The 25,712-nt window shown below is 36.8% G+C and overlaps 1 protein-coding gene across 25 annotated transcripts in view; it reads left to right on the top strand.

The window, feature by feature from the left end:
* Window positions 1-25,712, top strand: part of DST (dystonin) — a 492,147-nt gene that overhangs the window by 334,127 nt on the left and 132,308 nt on the right. For 15 of the 25 annotated variants that reach the window (XM_030802603.1, XM_030802607.1, XM_030802602.1 and 12 more), the window contains 11 exons: window positions 7,895-8,023; window positions 10,806-10,894; window positions 11,845-11,980; window positions 13,066-18,567; window positions 18,691-18,840; window positions 18,984-19,199; window positions 19,373-19,522; window positions 20,723-20,956; window positions 22,174-22,326; window positions 22,899-23,132; window positions 23,611-23,877. In XM_030802603.1, the coding sequence (XP_030658463.1) occupies window positions 7,895-8,023; window positions 10,806-10,894; window positions 11,845-11,980; window positions 13,066-18,567; window positions 18,691-18,840; window positions 18,984-19,199; window positions 19,373-19,522; window positions 20,723-20,956; window positions 22,174-22,326; window positions 22,899-23,132; window positions 23,611-23,877 (7,260 nt within the window). Of the gene's footprint in view, window positions 1-1,495; window positions 4,235-4,774; window positions 6,858-7,894; window positions 8,024-10,805; window positions 10,895-11,844; window positions 11,981-12,010; window positions 12,946-13,065; window positions 18,568-18,690; window positions 18,841-18,983; window positions 19,200-19,372; window positions 19,523-20,722; window positions 20,957-22,173; window positions 22,327-22,898; window positions 23,133-23,610; window positions 23,878-25,712 lie in introns of those variants that run through there. The other 10 variants (XM_030802620.1, XM_030802617.1, XM_030802618.1 and 7 more) reach the window with 3 other exon arrangements.

Consider the following 25,712-nt stretch of genomic DNA (forward strand, 5'->3'; position numbering starts at 1 on the left):
TTTAGTTTTTCTAAGTCTGAGCATGAGAAATAGCTCAGAATTTCTCAGCAATAGCTAAGTTTTAAAGGAGGTTTGGTAAGGAACTGAGACTGTCTTAGAAATAACCTCCTCAAGAAATATTGAAAACTTAGTATTTAAATAGATAAAATGCTCACATGTCACAGGATTGACCCTGATACTAAAATAAAGAAAATAGAGTGCTGAAGATAACAGATTATGAGATTTGTTTCTGTATGAATTATTATTAGGTTATTATTTAGGTTAGCAAAGAAAACAACTGAAATTCTCATCAAAATTATTGGAGATCAAGAAATTAGAGGAAGCAAAATAAGATGTATGGTCTGCAATAGAAATTAAATTCTTGAAATTCACCAAAGCTTCTCAATGAAAACAAATCTGTCTAAAATCATTTCTCTATTCCTGTTTAAATTATTTTATGGTGATCTTGAGTTGATGATACAAAACTAACAGCACTAGAGTATTAATAAAGAGAAATTAAATTATAATTATAAACTAATCCTGATCATGTAGTTCTGTAATCAATGTAAAGCATACACCTCCCAGCTGACATTGATTCTGTCCCTAGTAGAGTAAAAATTTTTTCTTATAATTTTTTCTGTACATTGGAGCTGAATCCCTAAGTATATATTTAAAAGCTATTATACTTAACAAATATCTTTATATTTATGGAGTATTTAAAGGTACTTGTCAAAGTGATTCATATGAGGCATGTTATTAACAATGGCAACAAAATCTGTGAGTATATGAAGCGCATCTTTTCCAGAGCCATCAGGACTGTAGCTGCCTTTGCATTAGCAATTCTGATTATTGTAATTGTCATAATATGGCAAGTATAAACAAGGGATCTGACTTTAGAAATTTCAAGTTTTTGTATAATTTTCCTTCTTCCCCATGTTATTTCCTAATTTGGCTCTCTGTTCTAAAGTTCTGTGCTTTGCTTTTTTAACCATAAGACATGGGAATATAAGTATCATTTTTAATTTCTATCAGTCTAGAAAACTAAATTCTTTAGAATCATTTGGTTCCTATTTGTTGGGTGTTCTTCCTACCTCTTAGGATTATGTTGCATGCAAGAGAAGAAAGGGCACCGTCGTGAGAGTTTTATTTCCCACTTTGTCACTCACCCAATGTGAGTTTGCGAAAATACCTATCCTCCTCATTTCTCCTTTTCCTCATCTCTTGTAAATTCCCTTCTTGCTATAAAATTCTAAGCTAGCTAATTTTTAAAATAAAATTATTCCTGAGGGACAAAAAGATATTCTTCAGAAAACCTGTCGTGAAGGGTTTTTTGTCCTCTTCTGCTGACTTTCTGAAGCTTCCTCTCTGAAGAAGGTGATGCTGCTGGTGGTGGTGATAGCGCTTGTTCTGCATTTGAGTTCACTTGGTTTTGTAAGTACTTTTATGAACATTGATTCATACGTTGTAAGATATTTTGAACAGAACAGGCTTGACACTTTCAAAACGTCTTTTGTAGATTAAAAGGTGTAAGGAGACTTCTGAACATGGGGCATATTCAGATCTGCTTCAGCGTCAGAAGGCAACAATGCTTGAGAATAGCAAACTTACAGGAAAGATAAGTGAGTTGGAAAGAATGGTAGCTGAACTAAAGAAACAAAAGTCCCGAGTAGAGGAAGAACTTCCGAAGGTCAGGGAGGCTGCAGAAAATGAATTGAGAAAGCAGCAGAGAAATGTAGAAGATATCTCTCTGCAGAAGGTAAGGGCTGAAAGTGAAGCCAAGCAGTACCGCAGGGAACTTGAAACCATTGTGAGAGAGAAGGAAGCCGCTGAAAGAGAACTGGAGTGGGTGAGGCAGCTCACCATAGAGGCCGAGGCCAAAAGAGCTGCCGTGGAAGAGAACCTCCTGAATTTTCGGAATCAGTTGGAGGAAAACACCTTTACCAGAAGAACACTGGAAGATCATCTTAAAAGAAAAGATTTAAGTCTCAATGATTTGGAGCAACAAAAAAATAAATTAATGGAAGAATTAAGAAGAAAGAGAGACAATGAGGAAGAACTCTTGAAGCTGATAAAGCAGATGGACAAAGACCTTGCATTTCAGAAACAGGTAGCAGAGAAACAGTTGAAAGAAAAGCAGAAAATTGAATTGGAAGCAAGAAGAAAAATAACTGAAATTCAGTATACATGTAGAGAAAATGCATTGCCAGTGTGTGCGATCACACAGGCTACATCATGCAGGGCAGTAATGGGTCTCCAGCAAGAACATGACAAACAGAAAGCAGAAGAACTCAAACAGCAGGTAGATGAACTAACAGCTGCCAATAGAAAGGCTGAACAAGACATGAGAGAGCTGACATATGAACTTAATGCCCTCCAGCTTGAAAAAATGTCATCTGAGGAAAAGGCTCGTTTGCTAAAAGATAAACTAGATGAAACAAATAATACACTCAGGTGCCTTAAGTTGGAGTTGGAAAGGAAGGATCAGGCGGAGAAAGGATATTCTCAACAACTCAGAGAGCTTGGTAGGCAATTGAACCAAACCACAGGTAAAGCTGAAGAAGCCATGCAAGAAGCTAACGATCTCAAGAAAATAAAGCACAATTATCAGTTAGAATTAGAATCTCTTCATCATGAAAAAGGGAAACTACAAAGAGAAGTAGACAGAATCACAAGGGCACATGCTGTAGCTGAGAAGAATATTCAGCATTTAAATTCACAAATTCATTCTTTTCGAGATGAGAAAGAATTAGAAAGACTACGAATCTGCCAGAGAAAATCAGATCATCTAAAAGAACAATTTGAGAAAAGCCATGAGCAGTTGCTTCAAAATATCAAAGCTGAGAAAGAAAATAATGATAAAATCCAAAGGCTCAATGAAGAATTGGAGAAAAGTAATGAGTGTGCAGAGATGCTAAAACAAAAAGTAGAGGAGCTTACTAGGCAGAATAATGAAACCAAATTAATGATGCAGAGAATTCAGGCAGAATCAGAGAATATAGTTTTAGAGAAACAAACTATCCAGCAAAGATGTGAAGCACTGAAAATTCAGGCAGATGGTTTTAAAGATCAGCTGCGCAGCACAAATGAACACTTGCATAAACAGACAAAAACAGAGCAGGATTTTCAAAGAAAAATTAAATGCCTAGAAGAAGACCTGGCAAAAAGTCAAAATTTAGTAAGTGAATTTAAGCAAAAGTGTGACCAACAGAACATTATCATCCAGAATACTGAGAAAGAAGTTAGAAATCTGAACGCGGAACTGAATGCTTCCAAGGAAGAGAAGCGACGTGGGGAGCAGAAAGTTCAGCTACAACAAGCTCAGGTGCAAGAGTTAAATAACAGGTTGAAAAAAGTACAAGACGAATTACACTTAAAGACCATAGAGGAGCAAATGACCCACAGAAAGATGGTTCTGTTTCAGGAAGAATCTGATAAATTCAAACAGTCAGCAGAGGAGTTTCGGAAGAAGATGGAAAAATTAATGGAGTCCAAAGTCATCACTGAAAATGATATTTCAGGCATTAAGCTTGACTTTGTGTCTCTTCAACAAGAAAACTCTAGAGCCCAAGAAAATGCTAAGCTTTGTGAAACAAACATTAAAGAACTTGAAAGACAGCTTCAACAGTATCGTGAACAAATGCAGCAAGGGCAGCACGTGGAAGCAAATCATTACCAAAAATGTCGGAAACTTGAGGATGAGCTGATAGCCCAGAAGCGTGAGGTTGAAAACCTGAAGCAAAAAATGGACCAGCAGATCAAAGAGCATGAACATCAATTAGTTTTGCTCCAGTGTGAAATTCAAAAAAAGAGCATGGCCAAAGACTGTACCTTCAAACCAGATTTTGAGATGACGGTGAAGGAGTGCCAGCACTCTGGAGAGCTGTCCTCTAGAAACACTGGACACCTTCACCCAACACCCAGATCCCCTCTGTTGAGATGGACTCAAGAACCACAGCCGTTGGAAGAAAAGTGGCAGCATCGGGTTGTTGAACAGATACCCAAAGAAGTCCAGTTCCGGCCACCAGGGGCTCCACTCGAGAAAGAGACAAGCCAGCAGTGTTACTCTGAGTACTTTTCTCAGACAAGCACTGAGTTACAGATAACTTTTGATGAGACAAACCCTATTACAAGACTGTCTGAAATTGAGAAGGTAAGAGACCAAGCCCTGAACAATTCTAGACCACCTGTTAGGTATCAAGATAACGCATGTGAAATGGAACTGGTGAAGCTTTTGACACCCTTAGAGCTATACTCTGTGTTCTGAGACCTTATCAGCTACCTAATGTCAAGTTTTCTCATTTGTTTCCTTTCTCTCCTAGACTAAATTTTTAAAACAATTTTGAATGTGATTGGCTCTTTGTAGTTCTGACAGGAAAATAATGCTATACTTTTTCTGGTAACTTACTTGAATCTTTATTATAAATTAACACTTTAATTTTTGAATGTTCGAGGTTAAACATATAGATGTAATAGATATACTGTTATATCTGTGGAGATACATTTTGAAAAATGTGACTGTCAAAAAAGCTAGAAGAACCAAGCAGTTAGCTTTAACTTCTAACATATTCTGTGGCTAGATTTTGTCTTAGTCTTTTTTAAAGACCTTTAATTGTCATCTAAGATAAAATTCAGACTGAAAATAATACTTATTCCTGAACCCTCATTGGTTTGAAATTTTTCTTCTTTTCACTAATCTCGTCTTTGTAATTCAAAGAATTATGTTTGGTTTGAGAATGGGTAAAGTGACATAATGTTCTTGAGGTAACTTTTAACATTTTATAAATTCCTGTTACAGATAGCTAAGAACAAGCAGTATGATATGCATACAGAAGTCACAACATTAAAACAAGAAAAGAACCCAGTTCCCAGTGCTGAAGAATGGATGCTTGAAGGGTGCAGAGCATCTGGTGGACTCAAGAAAGGGGATTTCCTTAAGAAGGGCTTAGAACCAGAGACCTTCCAGAACTTTGATGGTGATCATTCATGTTCAGTCAGGGATGATGAATTTAAATTCCAAGGGCTTAGGCACACTGTGACTGCCAGGCAGTTGGTGGAAGCTAAGCTTCTGGACATGAGAACAATTGAGCAGCTGCGACTCGGTCTTAAGACTGTTGAAGAAGTTCAGAAAACTCTTAACAAGTTTCTGACAAAAGCCACCTCAATTGCAGGGCTTTACCTAGAATCTACAAAAGAAAAGATTTCGTTTGCCTCAGCAGCCAAGAGAATCATAATAGACAAAATGATGGCTTTGGCATTTTTAGAAGCTCAGGCTGCAACAGGTTTTATAATTGATCCCATTTCAGGTCAGACATATTCTGTTGAAGATGCAGTTCTTAAAGGAGTTGTTGACCCCGAATTCAGAATTAGGCTTCTTGAGGCAGAGAAGGCAGCTGTGGGATATTCATATTCTTCTAAGACACTGTCAGTGTTTCAAGCTATGGAAAATAGAATGCTTGACAGACAAAAAGGCAAACATATCTTGGAAGCCCAGATTGCCAGTGGGGGCGTCATTGACCCCGTGAGAGGCATTCGTGTTCCTCCAGAAATTGCTCTGCAGCAGGGGTTGTTGAATAATGCCATCTTACAGTTTTTACATGAGCCATCCAGCAACACGAGAGTTTTCCCTAATCCCAATAACAAGCAAGCTCTGTATTACTCAGAATTACTGCGAATGTGTGTATTTGACGTAGAGTCCCAATGCTTTCTGTTTCCACTTGGGGAGAGGAACATTTCCAATCTCAATGTCAAGAAAACACATAGAATTTCTGTAGTAGATACTAAAACAGGGTCAGAATTGACTGTGTATGAGGCTTTCCAGAGAAACCTGATTGAGAAAAGTGTATATCTTGAACTTTCAGGGCAGCAGTATCAGTGGAAGGAAGCTACGTTTTTTGAATCCTATGGGCATTCTTCTCATATGCTGACTGATACTAAAACAGGATTACACTTCAATATTAATGAGGCTATAGAGCAGGGAACAATTGACAAAGCCTTGGTCAAAAAGTATCAGGAAGGCCTCATCACACTTACAGAACTTGCTGATTCTTTGCTGAGCCGGTTAGTCCCCAAGAAAGATTTGCACAGTCCTATTGCAGGGTATTGGCTGACTGCTAGTGGGGAAAGGATCTCTGTACTAAAAGCCTCCCGTAGAAATTTGGTTGATCGGATTACTGCCCTCAGATGCCTTGAAGCCCAAGTCAGTACAGGGGGCATAATTGATCCTCTTACTGGCAAAAAGTACCGGGTGGCTGAAGCTTTGCATAGAGGCCTGGTTGATGAGGGGTTTGCCCAGCAGCTGCGACAGTGTGAATTAGTAATCACAGGGATTGGCCATCCCATCACTAACAAAATGATGTCAGTGGTGGAAGCTGTGAATGCAAATATTATAAATAAGGAAATGGGAATCCGATGTTTGGAATTTCAATACTTGACAGGAGGGTTGATAGAGCCACAGGTTCACTCTCGGTTATCAATAGAAGAGGCTCTCCAAGTAGGTATTATAGATGTCCTCATTGCCACAAAACTCAAAGATCAAAAGTCGTATGTCAGAAATATAATATGCCCTCAGACAAAAAGAAAGTTGACATATAAAGAAGCCTTAGAAAAAGCTGATTTTGATTTCCACACAGGACTTAAACTGTTAGAAGTATCTGAGCCCTTGATGACAGGAATTTCTAGCCTCTACTATTCTTCCTAACAGGACATGTTTAAATAACCGTGCAAGGGGTGATGCTGACTGGTTCATGCCACTTTTTCAGAGTATGATGATATCAGCTACATATGTAGTCTGTGAATTATGTAACATACTCTGTTTCTTGAGGGCTGCAAATTGCTGAGTGCTCAAAATAGAGTAAGTTGTTTTTTTTTTTTCTTTTTCTTTTTGAGACGGAGTCTCGCTCTGTCGCCCAGGCTGGAGTGCAGTGGCGCAATCTCGGCTCACTGCAAGCTCCGCCTCCTGGGTTCACGCCATTCTCCTGCCTCAGCCTCTCCGAGTAGCTGGGACTACAGGCGCCCGCCACCAGTTTTAAATTGAAAATTACATAAGATTTAATGCCCTTCAAATGGTTTCATTTAGCCTTGAGAATGGTTTTTTGAAACTTGGCTGCACTAAAATGTTTTTTATTTATTTATTTTTTTTTTTTTACGTAGAATATGGGATAAACTTGATGAACTCCAAGTTCACAGTGTCATTTTTTCAGAGCTCCCCTTCATTGAACAGTGATCATTTATTAAATGATACATTGCACTCACTGAAAGAGCACGTCATGAAGCACCGTGGAATCAAAGAGAAAGATATAAATTCATTCCCACAGCCTTCAAGCTGCAGTGTTTTAGATTGCTTCAAAAAATGAAAAAGTTTTGCCTTTTTCTGTATATAGTGACCTTCTTTGCATATTGAAATGTTTACCACAATGTCCCATTTCTAGTTAAGTCTTTGCACTTGAAAGCTAACATTATGAATATTGTGTGTTGGAGGAGGGGAAGGATTTTTCTTCATTCTGTGTATTTTTCTTACGTGTATAGTAGACGTTCTCTATTCTGTCAGCCTTCTATGATACCTTTTTGTCAGGACAATTATGATTGTAATGCTAATGCAAAGGCAGCAATTCAAAGATCTTCTAGTGCCTCATGAATAAAGTTGAGATTTAAAATTTGTGACATTGATGGAACAGCTAGGAGGTTAGACCAATCATTAAGGAATGTATGCCATAGCTTTCTTTGCTACCATAAACATTTTGGAGGTGCATCTGCTATGTGACATGGTAAATATGGTTAAGTGAATGAATAAAATGTTTTAGTAACCTGTGTGTGATGAAAAAAACATTTTTACATTCTTGTTTGCTATGGAGAGGTCAGTTTAATAGCTAAGTCATTTAATGGAGTGTATATTTTTCTCACCGCTCACAACTGTCAGAAGTCACTGGAAGAAGAAAAGAAAGAGCATGTTGAAAAAGCCAAAGAATTGCAAAAATGGGTATCAAATATCAGCAAGACATTGAAAGATGCAGAGAAGGCTGGAAAACCTCCCTTCTCTAAGCAAAAGGTATTCACAGAAGTCTTGGTTTAATAATAATAATAATAGCAGGGACGTTAACTGAGTTGACACAGTTTACCTAGCATAATGTTTGATTTTTACCTTAATTTTCCCATTGTTATAGGCCACTATAATGCAAATCAGAAAGATTAAATAACTTGCCCAAAGAATCAAAGTTAGTGTGTGGCAGAAGAAGCTGTTTAATTCCAAAGCCTGAATGTTATATATAGTTCTTATTTTTAGTAAACGAATACAGTATACTGCTTTTCCTAATAATTAGGTCTGCTTCCTGATTATTACAATAAGAATAGCTGAAGAGCAGAGTCATTCTGTTTTATGTCTAGAGTAGATCCATGCACTCCATGTCATAAAGATATGCCGTCTTATACAGATGTAAACATAAAAAGTTTCAAGAACAATGAAGATACAAACCAGGATATTAACATTCTTGATTATTGACTTTAGTTGTGCTTTTCTGGGTCTTTTCTATCTCATAAGGAAGTGTCTACAGTCAATCACTGGAAATTCTAGATACTATCCCTTATCCTAGTGAATTCTTTAGTCTTAACGGGCTATCTTCTGTATCCCAACTGCTTAGCATCAGTTGGATGGCCGCAGCTTGGGAGATGTCCCTGGTATCTATTGGACTGCACCACTTGAAGCTCTTAGGATGTTGGTAGTTGGGGTGTAAATTTTAATATTGCTGTCACTGGTGATAGCAGTGGGATTGCTGCTGTATTAAAAAAATAAATTTCCTCTAAGATAAGAAGCATTTTTTCTCAAGGAATACTTTCCTACACTGCCCTCCTGCTCTTGTCTGACATTTAGAAATTTCAAGACTATCATCCAATCTTAATATTTAGCTCCCACTTCTAGCTCTGCGTCAGTACTCACTCGTCATCTATTAAAATAGACATTGTTGACATGACTAAATACGGGAAAACACCAGTGCCTTGTCTTACTTTGGCTGTGATATGAAGCAAGTGTTCCTTATTTGAGGTTCTTTCTTGGAGAAGTTTACAGACCAGAGTATATACTTGAAACATTGCTCAGTTGAAATAAAGTATTCACTCATAGTCTTACGTACTATATATGTGGGATGTGGGAGATATGTGGGAGATGTGGGAAAGCACTTGCATTTGGTGCTTTATATCAAAAAGCTTCAAGTAATTTTAATATATATATATATTTCATGTAAAATATCCTTTTCCCCCCTCATTAAATAGGAAGACAACTAAAATGGGGACATAAAGCTTAACAAAGATTCCTTGGGAGAATAAGTTTCTTTTGAGAAATTTGGATTATAAACCCTTGGTATTTTTATATTCTGTAGTTTCATGTGTATATATATATATTTTTGAGACAGGGTCTTGCTCTGTCACCCAGGCTGGAGTGTAGTGGCATGATCACAGCTCACTGGAGCCGCAACCTCCCAAGCTCAAGTGATCCTCCCGCCTCAGCCTCCTGAGTAGCTGGACTGCAGACACATGCCACCACACCTGGCTAATTAAAAAAAAATTTTTTTGTAGACATTCTTTAGTTTTAAATTTTCTAAAACATTACTAAGTCAGATTTAGACCTAGTACCCTAGACACATTCTTAATGCAGATAATGGCGTTAATTATAACTGTCTAAGAACAGCTGATGGTCGTTCTGTTAAAGGAAATTTTAGTTAATATAAGTATGTCCTTCAAAAATCAATGCAGCCTCATGATTATAGTCATGAAAAATAAACTTGAAATTGACTCTAATAGACTTCATGGGGGAAAATATATCTTTTCATTGGCCCATTATTTCCTCTTATTTCTGCTTGTTTAAAAGAATGGCAATTAATTTCTGAAATAAGGGATTTGGAAATGACACACTGAGGAATTAGGAAAAAGTGTGTGACCTCTTGCTTTTCTCCAAACAGATCAATTTTATTTCTCTGACAGATGACAGTCACAGATGACTTTTACAAAGTGGGTCTTAGCATTAGAAATTGTTTGTTCTTTTTTTTTAATAGTTAAAAATTTTTTTTTAGATAGGATCTTACTCTGTCGCCCATGTGGGAGTGCAGTGGCACAACCTCAGCTCACTATAACCTCCCCTTCCCACACTCAAGCAATTCTGCCTCAGCCTCCCAAGTAGCTTGGACTACAGGCATGAGCCACCAATACTTGGATACTTTTTGTATTTTTCATAGAGACAAGATTTCACCATGTTGCCCAGGCTGGTCTCAAATGCCTGAGCTCAAAACAGTCTGCCTGCTCTGGCCTCCCCATGTGCTGGGATTACAGGCATGAGCCACTGCTCTCAGCTAGAAATTCTTTATTCTGCGTCTGCATACCTACAGATTATTACTTTCACCATAATTTTTTCAAAAGGATCATTGCGTCTAGGAGCTTGGCAGAAGGAAGATGCCCTTTGGAAGTAGTGTCCCACAGTCATGTGTCTTTTTGAGTACTGCAGTGCGCAAGGATGACACTGGGCCAGTGCTGAGTGCCCACCTGTGGGTGGAGGCCACCTTTATCCACGGCTGGACTAGGACAGATGCAGGAAACATATAATGTATTATTTTCTTTTGAAAATGACGACATTAAGGATAGAGAGAGGAGCTTTCCTTATGGATTCTAAATACTCTTACCTAGCCCTATAGACTGCTAATAACTGATAGGTTATTCACTTGGGTCACCCAGAAAATAGACTTGGGTCTTGATTAAAGCTTGATTAATTTCTTTTTTTTTTTTTTAAATGCTGTTGTTTACTCCTTTTGGAGGAAGAGTTTGAATGTGCCTTCTTTACCTTACAGATTTCCAGTGAGGAAATATCAACCAAGAAGGAACAATTATCGGAAGCACTTCAAACTATGCAGCTTTTTTTGGCAAAACATGGAGACAAGTATGTTGGTTGTCGTTAGCTCTTTTATTCTAAGTGGGGAAGTGTTCTTAAAAGCTTTCAGCAAAACAGAGGTGGTAAATTTTAATTGCAATGTTAAATATGGGACTCAAACTAATCACAATTTACTTAATATAGTAATGTAAAGAGTATCAGCTTAGTAATTTAATTGTCACTTTTAGTCTTTATTACAACTTTGAAATATTCTTATTATCCCCATGTATTACTGATAAAGAAACAGGCTCAGAGAGGTTAAGAATTAATAGCAAGTGAGAGGTAGAGTGCAGACTCCAAGTCAAGTCTTAAATCTAAGTAGTGCTCTGTGAGACTTATTCTTTGGAAAATATGTATAAATACGGTCTTCATTTTCTTAGCTGAGACCTATGGCAGCCTCATTTCTCATATTTTGTCCCTACTTTTTGCAACAAAGCACTTTATATATTTCAGTCAGTGTTTCACTCAGGGAAGGAATCCACCTTTTCTTAAATCCTTTCTGGATGTCCTCCTTAGGATTATTTCATAATGACTTTATAGTATACCTAAGCAAATTAGGTTAATCCCCTTATAAATTTCCTCTTTTTGTGCTTTAGTCTAAACAAGTTTCATCTTGAGAAATGGTACCTTATTGTCCCTTTTCCATGTTGGGATTAACAATGAGACCTCACTCTCTGTCAGATAGCAGCAATTATTATTTTGGAATTTTGTATGTTAAATAAGGGTCAATACATTAGTTTGCACCCTTTCCTTCAGTGCTTTTCTCAGGCAAGGGAAAGATCCTTAGATATTTTTCAGGCCATTCTTAATTTTCATTACAGTCATACTGAGACCTGAGCAGTAGGTATGTGAGGCTATATTTTATTTTACTATCATGTGACAAAATTATTGAACCTAGTACATTTTTATCTCTTGAGGACGACTTGCATTAGTCTTTTTATCATTTCTGGTTATTTTAGGATGACAGATGAAGAAAGAAATGAATTGGAAAAACAAGTGAAAACTCTTCAAGAAAGTTATAATTTATTATTCAGTGAATCTCTGAAACAGCTACAAGAATCACAAACCTCAGGAGATGTAAAGGTAGAGGAGAAGGTAATATTATTTATTTAAACATTAGGCTGTTTCAGGAAGCTTAGTTTGATTGCATGGCTCTGGAAATCTATGTCAATAATAAAGAAATGACCTTGAATTTTGTACATAGTTAAAACATGGATTGAGTTTATTTAAATGTTTGGAGATTCCAGTGTTGTTTATTAAATGCAGTCTTACACGTGCTGATCATCAGTTTCTGTGACATCTTAATCTCTGCCTTGCATGGTAAAAGAAAAGTATCATTCATTCTTCTAACTCTTCTCTTTAAAAGCCATTCTAGTATAGTAGGTATTTTATTATATGATAGGCTATAAGAGAGCCTGTGGGTCATCTCTAAAGGTGGCATTGATGTGTTATAGAGATTGTTTGACTTTCAGAGATATCCAGAGATAGCCAGAGATATTTGAGTAATACAAGGCCATACATTATAGTGAGGATGCCCTAGCATCTTCTTAAAGTATGAATCATTTAAAATTTGGCTGGTACTTAAACTTTTAAAACTTGACAGTGTATATCAACAGGCCTAACATAATATTCAATATTCAAAAAGTTTTTATATTTAATTCCATTACTCCTGGGAATACTTTCCACATAATTTGTCACATTTTGGGGGTATGTAACAATTTTTCTAGTTTCTTAGTTTTTGACTATCTTTGAAGAAGTCTGTATGCTGTAAACATCAGTAGCATGGGGTTTGATACTCTCTTTCATGCCACTAGACTCTAATCTCACCTAAATGCAGAAAGCATGGTTTGCCTTCTAGATATGTGTTCTGTTTTCTCACTATCATCATCTACTCTGTTGTGTCTCACTAACCTTGTCAATATACACGATATCAAGTTTTCAATTCACAGATGCATGTTGTTTTCAAAGCTTTTATCACATCCTGTGCTGTTGAATAGATCACTGACATAGATCACTTGTGCATTTGAACTGCCTAACATTCACAGCATTGCTGCGCCTTGGTAAGTAGAGGATTTTTATGTTGAAATGTATTATTTATTTTTTAAAAAACCTAAGTTTCATGAAAATCCGCCCACCCTTGTGTAACAGAGTGACCTGAGATTTTTGCATTTTCCTTTCAGCTGGATAAAGTGATTGCAGGCACCATTGATCAGACAACTGGAGAAGTCCTTTCAGTCTTTCAAGCAGTTTTAAGAGGCCTCATTGACTATGACACAGGAATTAGGTTGCTTGAGACACAGCTAATGATATCTGGTCTGGTTTCACCAGAATTAAGAAAATGCTTTGACCTTAAAGATGCCAAAAGTCATGGACTTATTGATGAACACATTCTGTGCCAACTCAAAGAACTAAATAAAGCTAAGGAGATTATTTCTGCTGCGTCACCTACCACAATTCCAGTACTGGATGCTCTAGCTCAAAGCATGATATCAGAATCCATGGCCATCAAAGTTCTTGAGATACTACTTTCTACAGGCTCTCTGGTTATTCCAGCCACAGGAGAACAGTTGACCCTACAGAAGGCTTTCCAACAGAACTTGGTTTCCTCAGCATTATTTTCTAAAGTTCTGGAAAGGCAAAATATGTGCAAAGACCTGATTGACCCCTGCACCTCTGAGAAGGTTTCTTTAATAGATATGGTACAAAGAAGTACTTTACAGGAAAACACAGGGATGTGGCTTCTACCTGTGAGACCACAAGAAGGAGGTAGAATAACATTAAAATGTGGAAGAAACATAAGCATTTTAAGAGCAGCTCATGAAGGTCTCATAGACCGTGAAACCATGTTTAGGTTGTTAAGTGCACAGCTTCTTTCTGGAGGTCTGATCAATTCCAACTCTGGCCAAAGAATGACTGTTGAAGAAGCTGTCAGAGAAGGGGTGATTGACAGGGACACCGCTAGCAGTATCCTCACGTATCAGGTTCAAACTGGTGGAATCATCCAGTCAAACCCTGCCAAGCGTTTAACTGTAGACGAAGCAGTACAGTGTGATTTAATAACTTCCAGCAGTGCTCTTCTGGTACTGGAAGCTCAGCGAGGCTATGTTGGACTCATTTGGCCCCATTCTGGTGAAATATTTCCCACATCATCTTCCTTGCAGCAAGAATTGATTACAAATGAATTGGCCTACAAAATCCTGAATGGCAGGCAAAAAATAGCTGCTCTTTATATTCCAGAAAGTTCTCAAGTTATTGGTTTGGATGCTGCTAAACAGCTAGGAATTATAGACAATAACACAGCATCAATTTTAAAAAATATAATACTGCCTGATAAAATGCCAGATTTAGGAGATTTAGAAGCTTGTAAAAATGCCAGAAGATGGCTCTCTTTTTGTAAATTTCAACCCTCCACAGTTCATGATTACAGACAAGAAGAGGATGTTTTTGATGGAGAAGAACCTGTCACTACTCAGACCTCAGGACAAACTAAAAAATTATTTCTATCTTATTTAATGATAAATAGCTATATGGATGCAAACACAGGGCAAAGGCTTTTGCTGTACGATGGAGACTTGGATGAGGCTGTTGGCATGCTACTGGAAGGCTGTCATGCAGAATTTGATGAAGACACAGCCATAAAAGAATGTTTTGATGTCTTAAGCTCATCTGGTGTATTTCTTAATAATGTTTCAGGTAGAGAAAAGGATGAATGTACAGCTACACCAAGTAGTTTCAATAAATGTCACTGTGGAGAACCTGAACATGAAGAGACTCCTGAAAATAGAAAGTGTGCTATAGATGAAGAATTTAATGAAATGAGAAATAATGTTATCAACAGTGAATTTTCTCAGTCAGGAAAACTGGCAAGTACAATATCAATTGATCCTAGAGTTAACAGTTCACCCAGTGTGTGTGTTCCCAGTCCCATATCGCATTTAACGCAGACTGAACTTGCAGACATTAGCATGCTTAGAAGTGACTCCGAAAACATACTTACAAACTATGAAAATCAAAGCCGAGTGGAAACAAATGAACGTGCAAATGAATGTAGTCATTCTAAAAACATTCAAAACTTTCCAAGTTATTTAATAGAAAATCCTATTATGAAATCAAAAATGAGTAAATTCTGTGGTGTGAATGAAACAGAGAATGAAGATAATACAAACAGGGATTCACCTATGTTTGACTATTCCCCGAGGCTAAGTGCCTTGTTAAGTCATGATAAATTGATGCACAGTCAGGGAAGTTTTAATGATACACACACCCCAGAGAGCAATGGAAATAAGTGTGAAGCCCCAACCTTATCATTCAGCGACAAAACCACGTTATCAGGTCAAAGAATAGGAGAAAAATTTCAAGACCAGTTTCTGGGAATTGCAGCTATTAACATCAGTTTACCGGGAGAGCAGTATGGACAGAAATCTTTAAATATGATTTCTAGTAATCCTCAAGTACAATATCACAATGATAAATACATTTCAAATACTTCCGGTGAGGATGAGAAAACACATCCTGGTTTTCAGCAGACGCCTGAAGACGAGGAAAATGAGTCTGAAATAGAAGAGTATTCCTGTGCTGTGACTCCAGGGGGTGATACTGATAATGCCGTTGTGTCTCTTACTTGTGCTACACCATTGCTTGATGAAACCATCAGTGCTAGTGACTATGAAACGTCACTGCTGAATGATCAGCAGAATGACACAGGAACAGACACTGATAGTGATGATGATTTTTATGATACTCCCTTGTTTGAAGATGATGATCATGATTCTCTGCTTCTTGATGGTGACGATCGTGATTGCCTGCACCCTGAGGACTACGACACACTGCAAGAGGAAAACGATGAGACAGCTTCTCCTGCTGATGTTTTTTATGATGTCTTAAAAGAGAATGAAAATTCCATGGTTCCCCAGGGGGCACTAGCTGGTAGCTTAAGTGTGAAGGACAAAGCACAGTGTCTTCAGGATTTCCTCATGGATGTTGAGAAAGATGAATTAGATTCTGGTGAAAAAATACATTCAAATCCCATTGGCTCAGATACGGTGAATGGACAGTCACTGGAAACTGGATCAGAAAGGGAATGCACAAATATCCTTGAAGGTGATGAATCTGACTCATTGACTGATTATGATATTGTAGGAGGAAAAGAGAGCTTCATTGCATCATTAAAATTTGATGACAGTGGCAGTTGGAGAGGAAGAAAGGAAGAGTATGTAACTGGACAGGAATTTCACTGTGATACTGATCATTTAGATTCTATGCAAAGTGAAGAAAGTTATGGGGATTATATATATAACAGTAATGATCAGGATGACGATGATGATGATGGCATTGATGAAGAAGGAAGAGGTATAAGAGATGAGAATGGAAAGCCCAGGTGCCAAGATGTGGCTGAAGATACGGATATCCAGTTGTGTGCCTCTATTGTAAATGAAAACAGTGATGAAAATGAAAATACTAATTCAATGATTCTTCTGGATAAAATGCACAGTTGTAGCTCTTTAGAAAAACAGCAAAGGGTAAATGTTGTACAGCTAGCATCACCTAGTGAAAATAGCTTAGTTACTGAAAAAAGCAACCTTCCAGAATATACAACTGAGACTGTTGGAAAAAGCAAAGAAAATCTGTTGAATCATGAGATGGTACTTAAGGATGTATTGCTGCCTATCATTAAAGACACTGAATCTGAAAAAACTTTTGGCCCTGCAAGTATTTCACATAATAATAATATCAGTTCAACTTCTGAATTAGGTAATGATCTAGCAAACACAAAGGTTAAGTTGATTCGAGGGTCAGAATTGCCAGAATTGACTGATTCTGTGAAAGGTAAAGATGAATATTTTAAGAACATGACACCAAAAGTTGACTCATCTCTTGATCACATCATTTGTACTGAGCCTGATTTAATAGGAAAACCTGCTGAGGAAAGCCATTTGTCATCGATAGCCTCTGTAACTGACAAAGATCCTCAAGGGAATGGAAGTGATCTCATTAAAGGGAGAGATGGCAAAAGTGATATTCTAATAGAAGATGAAATGTCAATTCAGAAAATGTACTTGGGTGAAGGAGAAGTGCTTGTAGAAGGTCTAGTAGAAGAAGAAAATAGGCATCTCAAACTTTTGCCTGGTAAAAATACAAGGGATGGTTTCAAGTTAATTAATAGTCAGTTTCCATTTCCACAAATCACAAACAGTGAAGAACTTAGTCAGAAAGGAAGCCTTAAAAAAGCAACTGTAACTCTTAAAGATGAACCAAATAATCTACAAATAATAGTTAGTAAAAGTCCTGTTCAGTTTGAGAATCTTGAAGAAATTTTTGACACATCAGTTTCCAAAGAGATTAGTGATGACCTCACTTCAGACATTACATCGTGGGAAGGGAATACACATTTTGAGAAGGAGTCATTCACTGATGGACCTGAGAAAGAACTTGATCTGTTTACTTATTTAAAACATTGTGCTAAAAATATAAAAGCAAAAGATGTAGCCAAACCAAATGAAGATGTCCCAAGCCATGTTTTAATAACTGCCCCTCCCATGAAAGAACATTTACAATTAGGAGTTAATAATACAAAAGAGAAGTCCATTAGTACTCAAAAAGACTCACCTCTTAATGAGATGATCCAAAGTAATGATCTTTGTAGTAAAGAAAGCATCTCAGGAGGAGGAACAGAAATTTCTCAGTTTACACCAGAAAGTATCGAAGCCACACTTTCAGTATTATCTCGTAAACATGTAGAAGATGTTGGGAAAAATGATTTTCTGCAGTCGGAGTGGTGTGCAAATGGATTAGGAAATGATAACTCCAGTAACACATTAAATGCTGACTATTCATTCTTAGAAATTAAGAAAGAAAGAATTGAGCGACAGCTACCAAAAGAACAAGCCTTGTCTCCAAGATCCCAAGAAAAGGAGGTTCAGATTCCTGAATTGTCTCAGGTATTTGTGGAGGATGTAAAGGATATCTTAAAAAGCAGTTTGAAAGAAGATCATATGAACCCTCAAGAGGTTGAAGAACCTTCAGCCTGTGCAGACACTAAAATTTTAATTCAAAATTTAATTAAAAGGATTACCACATCACAGTTGGTAAATGAAGCCTCTACTGTGCCCAGCGACTCTCAAATGAGTGACTCTTCTGGAGTTTCCCCCATGAATAACTCATCAGAACTAAAGGCAGAAAGTAGAGATGATCCTTTCTGTATTGGAGGTCTTAAGTCTGAGCTTCTCCTTAATATATTGAAGCAAGATCAACATAGCCAAAAAATTACAGGAGTATTTGAATTGATGAGAGAATTAACTCATATGGAGTATGACCTAGAGAAAAGAGGCATTACATCTAAAGTACTTCCACTGCAACTTGAAAATATTTTCTACAAACTGCTTGCTGATGGATATTCAGAAAAAATAGAATATGTTGGAGACTTTAATCAAAAAGCATGTTCTACATCTGAGATGATGGAAGAAAAGCCACACATTCTTGGTGATGTTAAAAGGAAAGAAGGAAACCAGTATTCTCCTAATTTAGAAACTGTAAAAGAAATTGGACTAGAAAGCTCTGCTGTGTGTGCATCAACATTGCCAAGAGATGAGAAGCTCAAGGATCTGTGTAATGATTTCCCAAGTCATTTGGAATGTACTTCAGGGTCAAAAGAAATGGCTTCTGGAGATAGCTCAACTGAACAAGTAAGTTGACTTACACATTTTATACAGAAATAGCTGCATGAACCATGTGAGAATAATCCCACACATTTGCTTTAAACATCTGCATAAAGGTTATTGAATTAAAATGTCCAACTTTGTTTTTAGTTTTCCAGTGAATTACAGCAGTGTTTACAGCACACTGAAAAAATGCATGAGTATTTGACATTGCTTCAAGATATGAAACCCCCCTTAGACAACCAGGAATCTCTGGATAACAACTTGGAAGCTTTGAAGAATCAACTTAGACAGTTGGAGGTAAGAATTGTCTACTGCCTCTTTATGGATGGTAGTCAGCTGATGTATGACTGGGAAAAAGAAGCAGAACACTTTTATGTTTCATGTTTATATTTGTGTTTTTCACTAAATAGTAAATAGGTCCGGGATATATTTCTTTGCAGACATTTGAATTGGGATTAGCTCCAATTGCTGTTATTTTAAGAAAAGATATGAAGTTGGCAGAAGAGTTTTTAAAGTCTCTTCCCAGTGACTTTCCCAGAGGACATCTTGAAGAACTGAGTATTAGCCACCAGAGTTTGAAGACCGCCTTCTCTTCCCTCAGCAACGTGTCTTCCGAAAGAACGAAACAGATCATGCTTGCGATTGACTCTGAAATGGTAGGTACAAAATGTCAAAATTTTGATTTATGAAGAAAATTTTATTATTTGAGCATTTAGTCATAAGATGGAGTATTTTAGTTTTAGAGTGTTAAACCCTTAAACAGAGTCATTATTTGTAAGAATTTGACATTTTGGGGAAAGACAACTGAATGCACAATTTTCTTTTCTAGTCTAAACTAGCAGTTTCCCATGAAGAATTTCTGCATAAACTTAAGTCATTCTCAGATTGGATATCAGAGAAGAGCAAATCTGTAAAGGATGTTGAGATTGTGAATGTTCAAGATTCTGAATATGTAAAGAAACGTTTGGAGTTTCTCAAGGCAAGTATCAAAACAAAGATGACAAAATATATTTCAAAAACTATGACTTTAATATATAACAAGTGTTTAGAAAATATGACTTTACTAAGGCTATAAAGGATTATTTCCTTTCTTTGTCTCTAGAGATGTCTTTATTCATAGTTGACACAACTATAAAATAATCACAACTTTAAGAGTACCATTCTGATGCTATCCCAAATGCCTTATCATACTCTTACACCACTGACATGTTGAGATTTTTATTTATATATTTATTTATGTTAGTCACATAAATATATAATAGTATGAATTAGCCATATAAAAATCATCACGTAAATACATAATAATATATGTAGTACAGTCATGCATCACTTAATGATGGAGATACATTCTGAGAAATGCATTGTTAGGTGATTTTGTGTTTTGCAAACAACAAAGAGTGTACTTACACAGACCTAGATGGCATCCTTTACTACACACCTAGGCTGTATGATATACCTGTTGCTCCTAGGCTACAAATCTCTACAGCATGTTACTGTACTGACTACTGTAGGCAATTGTGATACAGTGGTATTTGTGTATCTAAACATAGAAAAGTACAGGAAAAATAAGGCATTGTAATCTTATGGGACCGCCATTTTATATGTGACCTGTCATATGTGGCTCCTGACTGTGTTTATATGTTGTCACTTTTGGCATTCTTTTTTTTTTTTCCAAGTTCTTAATTTGAACAGCATTCCTCATGAACAAAGATTAGGTTCCTGGCCTGAGAGTCAGAAAACTGAAATTCTGGCATATTTCATTCATATTTCAAATCCCCCAAAGTATTATTTATATCTTACCACAATTACATGAATGTTGTAAATGTTAGCAAGTCATATTTTAAGGTAGATGTTTCTCTTCAGTGTGCTAAATATACCTAAGTTAGGTCTTTGCCTTTTGTCAGAGTTATATTTTAAGTGCAATGTGACAGGTAAAGATAAAACATTTTTAGGAGGATTATTTATCTTTTTATATAATACTAACTACCATGGTATTTAAATAATTAATTTATCATTTATTACTAGATGATAAATAGATTTTTGATGAATAGCAAAAAAATTCATAAAACTTGCATTCCCTGATGTGAGAAATGTATTTACAAAACATAAATATTATTGTTAATATAAATTTTATCATGGCTTAACTTTCTACTGATAACTTGTACTACTTTTTTAACAGAATGTATTAAAAGACCTTGGACATACCAAAATGCAGCTGGAGACTACTGCCTTCGATGTGCAGTTCTTCATTTCTGAATATGCACAGGATCTGTCTCCCAACCAAAGCAAACAACTGCTGAGGCTCTTAAATACAACTCAGAAGTGTTTTCTTGATGTACAGGAGTCAGTAACTACCCAAGTGGAACATTTAGAGACTCAGTTACATCTAGAACAAGATCTTGATGATCAGAAGGTTTGCCTTTCTTCGTGGAGTTGGCATTCTTTGTTTTTAGTGTGAAACCATAATGTAGATACCCAAGGAGTATAGTGTGACAGGAAAGATTTTCTGGAAAGTCATGAATGGATAAGATACAGTGTACATACAAATCCTACAGTGCATAACAATATTGTTTTCACTAATGATGCTATAATTTAGTTGATTTGAATTTTTGTGACTCCCAAAAATACTTAACTTCAAGTGAGAGTCTTGATTGCCCCTCACCCCAAGACTAGGAGATTTGAATGCACTTAGAAATTTAACACATTGAGGAACATCTGACTAAAGAAGGTTAAGAGTTTCGTTTTCCTCTGGGAAGCAATACAGCACAGCAATTCAGAACATGGGCTCTGGAGCTAGATTGCCTGATTTCATATCCCAGCTTCACTACTCATTCATTCTGTGAACTAGGGCAAGTGACTTAACCTCAGTTTAATCATTGGTAGACTGGAAATAACAATAGCGCTTACCTGCTAGTGTTGTGAGCACTGATAAAAAGAATGTATGTAAAACAATACCTTGCCTAGCATGTGTTAGGCTCTTAGTAAACATGATCTATGGCTATAAGATGAATAATTAGTGTATATGTAGTAGGAAAATGAAAGGTGCAAGTAATTAGTGTTGACTTCCTAATCTTTTAGAAGATTTAATGAATTATACGAGTGCTATATCTAATAGCAATAATGAGCAGAGAGGTGAGAATGCACTTAGACATAGTGATTAAGTAAAAATATTGCATGCAATGTTCCTTTTATTATTTCTTGAAGCACCAGACATTGTCTCTAGCATGATAACCTATATACACATATCAAATATGTTAACCTACAAATCACAACTAACTTCTCTTTTGATGTCCTTTTGCAGAATTAATTCTATGTGTCGCAGGTTTCAACAGCTTAAGAAAATGGGATGTTTCTTCCTGTTGGTCAGAAGTTCCATCTCTTACAAATATGCATGGCCAGTATTCTCTTGAGCAGTTTCATCTAAACATGATCACTTTCTTTGTATATGGGATATGCTCATATTTTCTGTCTCGCCTTGCTCAGTTTGTACCCTACTGCTATCATGTTTACAGCATACTTATAAAAGCTTATTAGACAAAACTTGGAAAATGTGTTCTAATAAGAAGCTATCACAATAGCGATTTTGTGACCACCACACATTTAAGATGTTTTGGGTTTTCTTCACTTTAGATTGTAGCAGAGCGTCAGCAGGAGTATAAAGAGAAACTCCAAGGGATATGTGATCTTCTTACCCAAACTGAAAACCGCCTAATTGGTCACCAAGAAGCCTTCATGATTGGAGATGGCACAGTTGAGTTAAAGAAATATCAGTCCAAGCAAGAGGTAGAATTTGGTTTTCTATCAGCAGATCTATGTTGATGTTATGTTCGATTACTATCATTTGGAAGTCAGTGAAGATTATTGAAAATACCAGTAATTTTAGCTCTTTAGAAGCAAGGCATACCCAAGACGCCCTGGGCTTGAGCTTTAAACTTTATACTTCATTTTTATCCTGAGTGATAACCACATTAAAAAATAAAAGTTTAGAAACAATAAATTTTAGCATATATTTACAAGCCTTTGTACATGTGCTTATATAATATAAAAAAATCTGGTGTGTGCAAATTTGTATAGATCGTGTACTGAATACTTATGTGTTTTCAGTGTTTCACTGACTGCATTCTTTCGTTAAACGTGAAAATTCATGCTTTTCTTTAATATTGTTTGAGTTTCAAATTATATTAAGTATTGTGATTGAAATAAGTCAACTCAAATTAACATACTGAATATGTTTATTCAAGCTACATATACTAGACTCCCTTTCTCTACTCACCCTGTCTTTTAGAATTACAACTCTGGAAGAACTAAATAGGTAAAAATTTAATAAAATATATTTTTTCCTTTTGTGTTATAAGGAATTACAGAAAGATATGCAAGGAAGTGCACAGGCATTGGCTGAAGTAGTGAAAAACACAGAGAACTTCTTAAAAGAGAATGGTGAAAAGCTGTCACGGGAAGATAAGGCTTTGATTGAACAGAAACTTAATGAAGCTAAGATAAAGTGTGAACAGCTTAATTTAAAAGCAGAACAGTCTAAAAAGGAGCTGGATAAAGTCGTGACAACAGCAATCAAGGAAGAAACTGAAAAGGTCCTTATTCAAATATGTGGTGCACTATTGCTATGTCAAAAAGCTTAACAGCTACTTGATTTATTATTAAGTAATATCCAGTGGTAGTAAATAAGGATTATCACTAAGGATTATTATGGGATTCTGGGTTTCCAGGTACATAATTGACCAAGTACTACAAAAGGTTTGAAGAGTTAGTTGGCTTTGCTTAACTTTCTCTTAATATTTAAGTGAGGTTGTGAAACTCTCTTCTTGTGAAATGTGTGATCACTCATCAATTACAGTTAAAATTTTGGAATGTATTTTTAAGAACAGGGGAAACTTCAAAGTAACTGCCTGTTGCTCTAAGGTTTAATTTCAGTTGTTAAGTTTTCAATGTGTGTCAGTTTTTAGCACCCTCATTCTAATTTAAAATGTTCTAAGTATTTACTTTTGGAATGTCTTAAAACTATGCCTTGACCCACATTCTGAATTCCTCCTGTGAACTTTCTCTTCCCAGGTTGCAGCGGTGAAGCAGCTGGAAGAGAGCAAAACCAAAATAGAAAACCTTTTGGACTGGTTGTCAAATGTTGACAAAGACTCAGAAAGGGCAGGGACAAAACACAAACAGGTAATCGAACAGAACGGGACCCATTTTCAAGAAGGTGATGGCAAGTCAGCAATTGGAGAAGAGGATGAAGTTAATGGTAACCTGTTGGAGACTGATGTTGATGGGCAAGTTGGAACCACTCAGGAGAATCTGAATCAGCAATATCAGAAAGTTAAGGTGTGTTGTTGTAAACATATGATATTGTTCAATTCTATTTCCAGGTCGGTAAAGAGAGAAATAACCTAGCACATGAGTTCTTTTCAAACCTTACTGACAAAAGAGGTTTTTTTCTGTGTTCATCATGTCAGATATAAATTATTATGAGAGTTCTAAGCAAGTCAAAAAATAATGAGAAATAAATTGTAGAGTTGGCATTCTCCATGTAAGTGAAGTAGAATTATTATAAAGATTTAATAATAATAGTTAACATTTATAGAACAATTAAAGTGGGCACTCTTCTAAATTCTTTCCATTTTAACTCATTTCGTCTTCCCAATTACTCTTTGGGGTTTTTATTTTCATCTTACAGATGAGGAAACTGTAACTGACAGTATTAAAGTAGCTTTATACATATCTAGAAAGGGCTGGAATTTGGACTTAAAACTAGGCCATATGTTCACTCTGCTAAATCTGAATCTGTGTTCTAAGAGAACAATCTTTTTTTTTTTTTTGAGACAAGGTATCACCCTGTCGCCCAGGTTAGAGTGCAATGAAACCAGCATGGGTCACTGCAGCCTCAAACTCCCTGGCCCAATTGATCCTCTCACCTCAGCCTCCTGAGTAGCTGGGACTACAGGTCTGTGCTGCCATGCCTGGCTAATTTTTGTAATTTTGTAGTGACGACATCTCTCTATGTTACCCAGGCTGCTCTCGAAGTCCTGGGCTCAAGCATTCCACCCATGTCCTCCCAAAGTGGTGAGATTACAGGCATGAGCCACTGTGTCCAGCCTAAGTTGAGCTCACTTAAGTTCTTTCTGAGCTCAGCTCATCTATTCAGTTAAGGCTATTGTTGAGAAGAGATATAAAAGCCCTTCTACCAATTTACTCCATGACATAAATTAAAGCTAACATTAATGCTACTATAGGAGCAAAGGCGACTTCTGTAGAACCACTTTTAAAGTGTCAATCATTTTATTTCAATATTTGCCTTTTGACAGACGGTTTCTGGACCTCAGAAACTTTTGCAGGTGTATCTATTTTCTTCCTACTCTTCATATTTGGAATCTTTGGAATAGGATACTCCCTGTGAGGTTCTTATAGAAAATACAAATTAAACCAGAAGAAGAATGGGAGTATTTACTGCTCACAATTTTAACGGGCTATTATAGGACCTTATTATGAAAAATAAAGTCTCTTAAAATGAAAAATCTAGTGAATTCCTAAAGGAACATTATGAGTCAGTTACAAAGAAGTCAGGAAAGGTTAGTAAGTTGACCAAAGTAGTGAGAAATACTGGTGGGTAGACTTAAACATAAAGATATCACACAGGAAAGCCCTTGGTTTTAGGCACAGTGTGGCATTTCCCATCTGATCATTTTACCTCAAAGAATATGGGAATCTGTGCTTTAGAAAATCCTAATCTGGGCCAGGCTTGATGGCTCATGCCTGTAATCCTAGCACTTTGGGAGGCTGAGTCGGGTGGATCACAAGGTCAGGAGATCAAGACCATCCTGGCCAACATGGTGAAGCCCTGTCTCTACTAAAAATACAAAAATTAGCTGGGTGTGGTGGTGCGTGCCTGTAATCCCAGCTACTCGGGAGGCTGAGGCAGGAGAATCGCTGGAACCCAGGAAACGGAGGTTGCAATGAGCCAAGATCGTGCCACTGCACTCTGGCCTGGTGACAGAGCGAGACTCCGTCTCAAAATAAATAAATGAATGAATGAATGAATGAATGAATGAATGTCCTAATCTGGTAGCATGGAGAGAGGGCCAAAGCACCTGAGCCAGGAACTTCTAGCTTTCAGTAGTTGTCCCGTATGTCCTGGGCCAAGCCATTCTCCTCCTTCAGCT

This window comes from Nomascus leucogenys, chromosome 22a (genome assembly GCF_006542625.1).
Source record: "Nomascus leucogenys isolate Asia chromosome 22a, Asia_NLE_v1, whole genome shotgun sequence".
Classification (NCBI taxonomy): domain Eukaryota; kingdom Metazoa; phylum Chordata; class Mammalia; order Primates; family Hylobatidae; genus Nomascus; species Nomascus leucogenys.